Raw genomic sequence first — 11,497 nt, 5'->3', positions numbered from 1 at the left:
ACGTGTTTGTTTGTGCTCATCTTAATAGGAGTTGGTGAGAAACATCTCACCTATTTTGCTTTCTAGAAGCTAAAAGGTAACTTACAAAACTTTAAAATTTGTATTTCTAAGTGCCATTTAACACAGTACTGTTTTCTTTTGGTTAAAGGAAAATGAAAATCACTCATGGTTATCACAGATTTGATCATACACCTGTACCCTCTAAAATGTTTGTATTTCCGCAAAACTTTTGGATCTGTACAACTTTATGCAATTCAGTGAACTTATTGCTAGAACTTTCTTTTCTAGCAGGTTTTGGATGATTCTGATTCTCCTTATTTGTACTGGTACAATTTCCTGTAAAAATATGACTTTCTCATGATGCATCACTGTACCATAGCAGTATTAAGATTATAAAATCGGTTGACAATTTTTTATTTAGAAATAAGGGATGGGTTATTGCTTATTTTTAGCAATGTGTCTCGAAGTTCCAGAGGTCTTCAGAGGAACCGCATCACAGTTGAGAGGTTTAACATGCCGCATGTGCACGATCACAGACCTTCACTCTTCTTTCTCTGAATATTGGGCCAAGATGCTCTGAGACCACTGTGTTGATTAATTTGATATGAGCAAAGAAGTGTATCTGTCTGAACTTAAATAGAAATTATCCTCTGTAATTTTAATCTCATTGCTTTAAGTGGTGCTGTCTGCAGTTTTACTACATTTCCCTCTAGTAACATAAAAATTGGAATTTGAATATACATTGGTAATAAGTTAGATTACTTGAAAAAATCAAACGTCTCTATTGTTGTTTCATATAGATTAAAATGGCAGTTTGATTTCAGCATTTACATTTTGAAATGGAAATATTTCACATAGGATTTGATAATCTTTGCTTCACTGTTGGCTTGATTTCCCACCCCCAGTTCCCTAAGTCAGGTATAATTCCTTTTTTTTTTTTTTTTTTAAATTAATTGCTGTCCTCCTAGCTAGAATTAACATGGTTTGGGATTAGAATGACTCTTCAAGGCATGATAATTTCTGTTTAAAGGAAAGGAAAAAGAAGTCTTTTAACTGGGGCTTAAGACTAATTCCAGCTACTAAGGAGACAAAATTTATGCTAAAGGAGACAATTTGGCTTTATTTTCTATGTGCATGTTAACCTGATAGCGATCATCATTTTGGGTGTTCTCTTAGATGAAGTAAGGTGTTCTTCAATTGTTGCAGGAAGGGGATGTGGCCTCATTCTAGGAGATTAAAGCTGGAACATCTGCATTTTGCAGGGATAATCAGCTCACCTGGCTGTAGTTCAGGGTCAGGGCCAGAAGGAGGGACTTGCCACTTCTTAGAATGGCCTGTGACTAGAGTAGAGAGGATGAATTAGAAGACAAAATAGTAGGGCAAAGTTGAAAGTAAAAGTGCCCCATATGAAAATAGTTAATGATGAGAAAAGGAAAAAAAAAATAATCAGAAAAGTAGAAAAATCTGGAAGGCATACGTTAGTAGTGAGAGAGAAGTTGAGGATAAAGGGAGAAGGATGTTGGAGGGGCAAAATTATGGTATCTTGTAACTTCCAAAATTAATAAAAATCAATACTTTTGTGATCGGCTATTAAGGGCCAAATTGGCATCACAGCAGAGTTGAAAATTACTTTAAACAGTTAAAAACCTTTAATGTGATTTTCAATTTTTCATTTGTTGTACACATGTTTTTCCTTGTCCCTTAGTTTGTTGCTTCTGTTCCTTGGAAGGCAGACATCTCTGCACAAGTAATACATCAATACATCTAGGGTTTTTAAAAAAAAACAACAAAAACCTAATTTATTCCTTGATTGTTGTGTGATAGTACTTTAACATGAAATGGTTAAGTGTGGATGTTTTAGAGTTCAACACCTTTGAGTTTTCCTCTAAAATTCTCCAGAGAAGTCAGAATAATTTCTGTTTTTGTATTTTGTAAGTCTAAATTAAATGTCACTTAAATGCGGAAGAACTGGCAGCTTTGATAAGTAGTCCCCAAAGCAAACCAGTTTGTCAGTAATCATAACCTAATTATGAATGCAAATGCAGAGTTTGTTTTTTAAAAAGTCTAAGACAAACAAAGGAAAAAGAGAAACAGACCCCTCTCCAGCACAAGGCAAAAGCCTCCCCACCTTCAACACGAGCCTTTCAATAGTAGCACTAATAATAAGAGAGAACCTCTGGCGTTGGCCCAAGTCCTGTCGAGAGGGAGCCGCCAATGGCCAGCGCAGTGTGTGGCTCTGCAGAAGTGCCAGAGTGACACACGCATCACAAGCCGGTCACAATGCAAGGGGTCAGGGGTCACGTTCAAGAGTAGGGTGTTGCTGGGCCCTGCCAAGGAAGCAGAGGTGGCCCCTCTGTGCTCAGTGTGTGGGTCTGTGTACTCCTTTCCCGTCAAAGCTGGCCCGGGAGGGCCAAAAAAGCGGTTCCTTGGCAGGGTTTAATGGCAGGATGATGTAGTCTGTTGTGACTAGTGCATTCCTTTCAGGTTAAACTAGGGAAATGGCATTGTGTTAAAATTCCAAGTCGCATGAATGTTTTATTGCCACAGTGCATTTCGCCCTCTAGGGGAGTGTGTGTGGCGGCCCGCGAGGGCGGGGGCGGGGGGGGCACTTAGAGACTCAGGAACTATCAGAAGAACACTTCCCTTGGAAAATTTTACCCACCAGCGTGAAGCTGATTTGCTGTGATGGTCACTTAGAAGGGTTTCGCTTTTTCCTAAACTGTGGCTGTTTAAAGTCTGGCCATCCGGACAATTACCAGCTGAAGAAAATACGGCAGGACACATGCAGAGAGGTTGGGAGATAGAGAGGAGGAATGCGCCAGAAAGGAGCTGAGCTGCCTTCTTGTGTAAACTGCCCGAGAGCAGCGAGGGGCCCCTCCCCGCCCGGTCCCTGTCCCCCCCTCCCTGGGCTGTGCTTTGCTGTCGGCCCGAAGGCCAGGAGTGATCTGTGACCCTTGCACCACTGACGGGGAGGCCACTGCAGCTCATGGTACCGTATGTTACCAGTACTACTCCCTCATTCCTTCTCACTGGCTGCTTTGGGGTGTGTGGGTTTTTTTTTTTTTTAAACCTTTTCTCTCATAACGGTTTATATTAGTCAGAGGGATACAATTTTGGAATGCAGAAGGTCCGAGAGTTTGAAACAAAACAGGATTAAGTATGGCACTGTTCTTCCCCCCTCCTTGGTGTTTAGAAGGGCGAAGCAGAACCATTCTAGTTCAGTTTCAGCCAAAGGTTTCCAGTGTGATTTAAAATCAGGAATTCTGGAAATAGGACAGTTTGAAAGATGCAGGTCATCTGGGCTGTGGATCTTGTAAAAGAGACTTTGTTGTGAAGCCTTGTGAGCATCTTTAGGGTTTGAGGACATTCTCAGGTTTTGCAGTTGTCTCAGATATAGCCATTTTGCAGATTGCCCTGACCCCTGTCCCTCTCCAGGGGAAACTCTAGCCTGCTCCTTCACTGTTCCACTTGTTTGAGGTATGGTTACTGAGGGTGTGTACGATTTGACTTGGGTTGTAATTGTGCATGTTACATGCAGCAATCAGGATGGCTTCATGATTTGATCTGACTCAAGTTAATTTATAACAGATTAAAATGTGGATGTATGGGACGGCCTTCTGATTTTGCATTGGGACTTTATAGAATATTCACGTGTCTGACTTTTTCCCTGTGAATAAGAGATGTATGGGTTATCTTGGGCTTACCTAAGTAAACATATCATCATAATTTGAATTTAGTTTTGAATTACCTGTTTCTCTTCACTTTCAAACCTTAATACTTTCTTTGATTTCATGCTCTTGTGATAAGTCATTTTTCTCTTCCTTAATAATGCATATATAATATACAGAGTTGTGTATGTGTGTGTGCCTGTATGTACTTGCATACTCTGATAACTGCCAAATGAACACAAGGAAAAACTTTTTAGAGTTGTTAAGCCAGGATAGTTTTACATTGATAAATTTTTTTAAAATGTTATGTAACAGAAATTTAAGTCAAGAATATACCACAAAAAAGTAAGCTATAAGTGGGGCTATGTGCTATGTTTATAGAGTTTTTGGTCCATGATTTATGTATTTCTGTAAAACGATGGTTTGTCAAGATAGACCTCGAGTTTAATCTGATTAGTGCTATCCATAGATGGTTTATTGTCTATAAACAGATAGATTCACATAGTTTATGGGCGGTCTTAAACCAACAAGCAGTCAACTCTATAGCAAAATCAAGATTTATGTGTGGACTTGGCACTTCAAATTTTTGATGAATTCATTAGAATTTCCGTTACATTCTAGAGAATACTCACTTTAAGAATTCTTTTTACTCTGTTGAATGTAATAAAGTGGTGATGGAAGTTTTCTTTTGATGATTCTTGTTTTTAGTTCCAAATTTTAGAGTGCACTCTTCAGAGGATTATTAAACTTACTTTGCGCTGGATTTTTTTTTCCCTTACAGCCAATTTCAAAGTTAATTCTTTTTCCTAAATAGAAAAACTCGTCAGCAGTGCCAAATTGAGAAAAAAGTCTATCATGTATGCTTAGATTATCTAAAAAAAAAATTGTTATCCTGATTATGGAAGCAGTTTTTGATTATAAAAAGGATGTTGTGGTTGTATTCAAAACCTTTCCAATTTATTAAAATTTTCCCTTTATAATCCAAGAGGGAAAGAGTGGAAATACTCCAGTATCATGTCTCCTTAATATGAAAATTAAAGTTGACTTAGGATTTTTTTCCCTAAAAAAATCAAGCTTTCTTTAAAATATTAATAATTGTTCTTTCAGCATTTTTCTCTTCCCATTGTACCAGCCAGTATTGTTTGGCATTGCAGAACTCTGGTGCGAGTTGAGGGCTTTGGGGGAGTTAAAAGATTGGTCCCGAGTTGAGATTCTGTTGTTGTCACTTATTAGTCTTGTGACCTTGGGTGAGTTACTTTATCCCTAACCTTTACTTTCTTCAGTGTTAAAATGGGGAAAAGAACACTTGAGAAATTGTCAGGAAGATGAAATGAGAAAACACCTGTGAAGCTCAGGTACCTAGTAGGTGTTCAGTAAACTGTAGATCCTATTCTTTGAGCTTGCCCTGTGGCAAGCTTCCCTTGGAAAGCTTCAATTTTTGTAAAAAAAGGGGGTAAATTTTAAAAGTTTTAATTTCTTCAGTTATCTGTAGGAAAGGAGTATTAGGCATTGGCAGGCAACTTTCTTTTTTTTTTTTTTTTTTGAGAATCACTTGTATCATCCATTAGTCGTGTGTTTTTGCCACTCTGCAAAATTCTCACTGGGATGGCCTTCCTGGATGTCAGACCAACGCTATTATTTCTGAGATATCAGTTATGGCTAACGATAGACTAGAAGCCAAGTTGGCAAATTCTCTTGAGCTCTGTTTACCTTTGTATCATCAGTTCTAATCACTTGCTTGAATCAAAGCTTCCTGCTTTATGATACTCATTATCATTAGCACTTGGTAACAGAGCTAGACGTTCCATTTTACAGGCACCCTGGCCTCTATCCCTGGCTTTGTATTCATGGAATCAGGGTCACACTAAAGCGAATAGTGTTTACACCTTTTAGTAGAATGAAAATAATAGCAAGCAACCTACATGTGTATTGGGGTAATATTTTATCTTCATTTACAGTCTTGCACAATGCCTTAAGTGTAGTTAACGGCTTGGGAAATATTTGTGGAGCAAAATATGCTGCTTTTATTGTTTTTAAATCTGGATTATGTTTTTTATCAAAAGTAACTGTGTTCTCATGAGTAGTACATTAATGTTGTCATAGATGGTCTTTGATTAGCATTGTTATTTTGCCTAACATCTCATTTCTCTTAGCCAACAATAGTTTGAACATACTCCATCTTAGATCTAAAATAAATATTTGGCTTAGCGTTTACTTTCCACCTGTTGCTAAGAGTAAAAGAATGAGGATTAGAAACGAATCATTTCATAGCTACCTCTTAGCTCACACAGTGTGCTAGGGGTGGTGCCCACTTTGTCTTTCTCAGCTCTTGCAAAAGCATTCAGGGCAGGTACAATTATTTCCATTTTACAGATGAGGAAATAAAGGTCTCAAACCTGTATCCAGCAAGTTTGACCCCCAAAGTCTTTGCTTTTTCCTCTCCCACATTCTTCATCCGTCTATAACTTAAGCCGGCTATTAAAAAAAAAAAAAGAATAAAAGTTGTTGAACCTGCCGTTTTTTGTTTTTCCTTTCGGATTAAATTTTACAGGAAGCCAACATGCAGAACGGATAAAAATTAGAGCTGCTCTAGATGAAAAGGGTCTAGCTGCAGAGTCCTATCTTTTAGGCTTCTACTAGGGATCCGTGGAATAACTGCTTAGAAAACCATAGTCTAATGCCTCTACACCCCCAAGAAGGAGGCATAGCATAACTCCTTAGTCTGGGAGTTAAAGGGTTTGTTCATCATCTTGAACTTGGAGGTGCAATTATGGGGAATTCACAGGAAAGCCTAATCTCTACCTAATTTGAGAAGAGGCTATACCTAAGAGAAAAATAGTGGGGGTAAATACCAATGTAAAAAATATTTTTAATTATATCATTGTACAGCACATGTTAATTTTCAGGGCACAGATTTTGTTTAATCCAGAGCAGTGAAGTAATTTTACTGTGGGAAGAGTCATAAAAAACCAAGTCACAGCTTTATGTTTAACAGAAGTCTGTGTCCACAAATATATGCAGACTCTCCTTCAGTTTGACGATATTAAAAAGTTGTGCTCTATATAATGCTATAGTATATCTGTAAAAGATGTACACATATCATATGCATACATGAATAAAGGTAAGGATGGAGAATATGGGTAGATTTAACTCTGAGAAAATGTTTAAAAAACATACTGTTTAAAAAAACACATACTGTTTTTAAATAAATTGCGTATAAAACAAATTAATTGACAAGGTAATTCTGTAATATTTTTATAAACCAGGAATTTCAAGTTTATTCATCTGCTACATTTATTTTGGGATTTTGTATAGTACTTCACTAGAAATACAATTTCTGTTTATCAGCATGGGTGGAAGAGTATAGGCTTTCAAGCCAGATGTATTTGCACTTGAATTTACCCCTTCTTTATGTGACTTTGGAAACTCACTTACTTCATTTATAAAATGAGGGTTAGAAATGGTAGCTGTGAAGTCCTGCACAGAGAGGGTGAGCTGTGTTGGCTGCTGTTAGCAATTCTTCCTCTGTTGTTCCTGTTGTCATTAATTTGCAAGCTTTATGCAGTGTTCAGTTAGCATCTCTTTATTAGTGGTGGTACTGGGTTCTTAATAATTGTATCATGTGCACACTTAGCCTTTTCAGTTACCAGTTTAAAAAATACTCGTGCCGATCTTGCAGAAGCTTACTTTTGTTGAAGAAAATGAGAGCGGAGAAAAATCTCCCTTTTCTTACTCTTCACTGAGCATCAGTCATTGAGTGGCATAATTCTAAAATCTTATGTGGCTTTTGGGTACTTTATGAACCTTTTTATGGTAATCCAGAAGCAAGACACTGATTGAATTAATACATTTCCATCGAGGGACTGGTCTGTTAACCTATTCCTCCTAACCCATGCATGCTTTCGTAAGGGGACTTTTACAGTCTGGTCAGGAGGATGCCACATTCTGTGGGGATGCTGCTTTGTAGATGTGCAGGCTGTTGGTGAATCTAAGAGCCTTTCTGTGTTTAAAACAAAGAAAAAGGTAAATTAGAAATGGTAACAAGCAAACCAAAAACCCTGTTCTTTTTATAAAACGTAAATCCGAAACTTAACATGCTGACTTTAACTTTTAAAAGTTGTAAACTGATTTTTTTTACAGCTCTTATAAAGAGTACATCTTTACGGTGAAGATCTCATTAAGAAAATTACAAAGAGTAAACACTATCTGAAAGGATGCCACTAAGGAACCATTTAATTAACATCTTTTTAGTCATCTTTTTTTCATTTACAGATATATACGGATATATGGATAGATGCTAGTTATATAAAAGGATTATGGATATGTGAGTTCTTTTCTTTTTTTAACTCAACCATGTCATAGATATCTTTCCATGTCTGTAAGTAAAGATAGCCATCATAATTTTTAATGGATTCTCAGTATATCGTTGTACCATAATTTACTTAACAGGTTCTTGGTTTGTGGACGTTGAGGTTGCTGCCAGTTCTTTTCTTTTACAGAGAGTAGTGCTTCCATATGAACATTCTTGTTTGCACTTGTGTTCTTATTTACTAAAGGTGAATTCTTGAAAGTGATGTTCATGGGGAAAGAAGTATAATTTTGTATAGCTTAAAACAGTGGTTGGCAAACCTTTTCTATAAAGGGCCAGATAGTAAATAGTTTAGGCAGCTGTGTGGTTTCTGTAACAATTATTCAATTCAGTCCTTGTAGCCGCAAGCAGCAGTAGACTATATACATAAAGGAATAGGCACAGCTGTATTTCAATAAAACTTTATCTACAAAAGTAGGCAGCAGGCTCGCATTTGGCTCAGAGGGTGTAGTTGCTTACTCCTGGCTTGAAACAAAGCAGAAACTGATGAGGGCTGGAAATCTACCCCCAGTTGTCTGTAAGCTGCTCTCATAGTATCTTAGAAATGTCTTCTTATCTCAGGGAAGTATAATGGGTTGATTACCTTCTTTCCAAGTATATGGCAATCGATACCTTTTTTTTTTTTTTTTTTTTTTTTTTTTTGCGGTACACGGGCCTCTCAGTGTTGTGGCCTCTCCCGTTGCGGAGCACAGGCTTCAGATGCGCAGGCTCAGCGGCCATGGCTCATGGGCCCAGCCGCTCCGCGGCATGTGGGATCCTCCCGGACCGGGGCACGAACCCGTGTCCCCTGCATCGGCAGGTGGACTCTCAACCACTGCGCCACCAGGGAAGCCCCTCGATACCTGGAGGTTTTCACACCTTCCCCTACTCTGAAGCCTAGTAAATTTTAAACTAAGAGGCTATATATGCCAGTGTATATTTTTTGACAACTTGTGGGGCAGAGAAATACCCCTAAAACTTAGATTTTAGAGGAGATGTTGTGCGTTTTCTTACCTGTAGAAGATTGCTTTGATGGGGTAAGGTTCTCGAGGTATCCTGAAGTAAGCCAGAAGGAAAGTTAGCAACAGAAGTATTTCAGCAGAAATGTGCCACAAATCAACAGGGTGACATTGAATTAGTTACTGGACCTTTACAGGCTAAATTACACTCAGAAGACTGCTCTGTGCATAAATAGCAACCTCCTTGCATCTTGAATTTTTATAAAATAGGAATTATTGGCCCCTAACTGCCCTAAGGGTATTTCTTGAGGATCAGGTGGCAGAATGATATAGTTAAAAATCACTCTATTTGTAACATTGAGTCACTGGTGCCACTGTGACTTTTAAGAGATTTATTTATTATTTATTTTGCACGCATTTGTTGAGTATCTGCTGTATGTAAAGCTGTTTGGTAGGTGCTGTGGGGAAAAACAAACGGAGAAGCACGTTAGTTCTTGCCCTTAAAGAGGAAAACATGTAGTGTATTTAAAGTCTACCGTTGTATAGTGCTGACGGGCCTAACAGTGGTAGAATGCTGGGAAGGAGATCTCTTCTGCCTGGGGGTATCAGGAAACTTTGTGGAAGGAGTGGCATCTAGAAATACAGAGGTGTTCAAAAGTTTAGTGCAGGAGAGGGTATTCCAAAAAAAGAGCAGTGTGAGAACTGTGTCAAATTGGGAAAGCCCAAAGCAGTAAGCAAGAGACATTAAGAAGTCTAATTAGACTCTGTTCCGTATTTGTCAGTGAAGGAGGAGGAGAGATGAAGCTGGAACGGGCAGGGCAGAGCTAGGTTGTAGAGGGCCTGGATGGAACTTCGTTAATTGGTAATTTGTGGGGAACTCTAAACATCGTCTAGGAGAATATGTTTGACAGTTGAAGGGGTGGTATGTGGCCCTGGTTGACGAGTGTGGAGCGATAAAGTTGGGATTATCAATCACGTAAGGGTTATGGCAAAGGTCTGAGCATGCTCTTGTTAGAAATGATCTAGGAGAGAAATGATCTGGAAGGTGTGTGGGAGGACAGCTGAGGGGATGGGAAGGGAAAAATAGACAGGCTTTCAGAGTTTATTGGGTTTGGGAAATAAGCAGAAGGCTTTTAATCATGATCTATGGTTCTGAGTCTTTGTTAATGGGATTCTGGTGATAATAATGCAAAAAAAAAAAAAAATCAAACAAACAAAAAAACCCAAGTCAGGGTAGAGCTGTAGTAAAGAAAGGATAGCAGTGAACCCATATGCTTTGCTTGTTTAGCTCAAGGTGTTAACTGGATACTTGGAAATTTCTAGTGGGAGCTTGAAAGTGCAGGACTAGAGCTCACATGAGAGGTAAGGAATAGGGATTGGGGAGCATTGTTCCCATACAGGTGGCAGATGAAACCAGGGGAGAGCATCACATCTAAAAGGAGGGCATGTAGAGAGAAAATGATATTTTATAGCATTTCTTATCATGATAAGTCATTGACATAAACAGCTCTATCTTTATTTGAGACTACTAATATCAAAAACACACAAAATGAAAAACCATGTGTTTTATCATGTATAAAGTGTTCTATTGTCTACTAAGCCTCTTTTAGTTTCTAAAGCCACTAGATTTCAGGAGTAAAGTATGTTCAGTTTGAAGAAATACCTTGTAAGATCCCCAAGGACAGTGTAAGGAAGTCCCTTTTACTTTATCTTCTCACTACTTCCTGAGACCCTCAGTAACAGAGAGATGCCATTGGTGGGAGAGGTTTAGGTTCCCTTGTTACCTGTCTGGTACAGAATACTGTGTACAGCTTTTCACCTTCCTTAGATCTCACCCCAGTTGATCTAGGATTGGGAAGCGGGGAGGGTGGGTCTCCCAAAGAAATCAAACTCGTGTGCTTTTGTGCATTTTCTCTTTTTAGTCTGGGGTCCTCAGCAAGTTTGGAGGGGCGATTGTGCAATGCACAGTATGACTTATATTTGAGTTGGGAGAGTTTTTATTGTAGGGAACCGAAGGGGTGAATCTGCCTTCTCATTTCCTTTCTTCTCTTATCATTACCTATGTTCAAGCTTTGCACGCAGAGAGAAGCATGTTGCTTCACTGGTCTTGGGCATACTGCACTGTGCGCTTTGGCAGTGCGGTGATGGCTCCCTGCCAGCTCTCCTGGTTACGGCACCCCGGAACTCCACTGGTCTGTTGGTACCATTTGTGGCCTGCCTTCAGTCTTGCTCTTCATAATAAGTCTAACCCACGTCAAATGGGGCAAGAGGCTAGTCCAGAGGAATCTGCTTCTCTAGACAACCGCTGTGCGTTAAATCTAGTTTAACTGCTCCTTGTATGGCAACTTAAACTTTTTCTTTTTCCATAATAGGTTTAATGTAGGTGGTTCAAGAGGTAACATGGGATGTTGAATTTTGGGAGGGTAATATTTGTTCTCTCACTGTCTGGAGTGTGATACATTCTCCTACTATGTTTCTTTCCTCAAACTCCCTTTTCTGCTTTCTCACATATACCTTTTTCA

The 11,497-nt window shown here is 38.8% G+C and overlaps 1 protein-coding gene across 19 annotated transcripts in view; it reads left to right on the top strand.

Moving 5' to 3' along the window:
- The window catches only part of BNC2 (basonuclin zinc finger protein 2), a 427,080-nt gene that overhangs the window by 151,900 nt on the left and 263,683 nt on the right, over nucleotides 1-11,497 (top strand). For 2 of the 19 annotated variants that reach the window (XM_067744456.1, XM_067744454.1), the window contains exon 1: nucleotides 3,142-3,477. The exons of 15 other annotated variants lie outside the window; for them this stretch is intronic. Coding sequence is in view for 2 of the 4 variants with exons in the window: in XM_067744449.1 (XP_067600550.1) it covers nucleotides 2,987-2,989 (3 nt within the window). In the remaining 2 variants the exon portion in view is untranslated. Of the gene's footprint in view, nucleotides 1-2,593; nucleotides 2,990-3,141; nucleotides 3,478-11,497 lie in introns of those variants that run through there. 2 more of the 19 variants (XM_067744449.1, XM_067744451.1) reach the window with 2 other exon arrangements.

Source organism: Pseudorca crassidens, chromosome 7 (genome assembly GCF_039906515.1).
Source record: "Pseudorca crassidens isolate mPseCra1 chromosome 7, mPseCra1.hap1, whole genome shotgun sequence".
In the NCBI taxonomy this organism is placed as follows: domain Eukaryota; kingdom Metazoa; phylum Chordata; class Mammalia; order Artiodactyla; family Delphinidae; genus Pseudorca; species Pseudorca crassidens.
The sequence above is the reverse complement of the archived record's forward strand: the minus strand, read 5'-3'. Positions and strand labels throughout refer to the sequence as shown.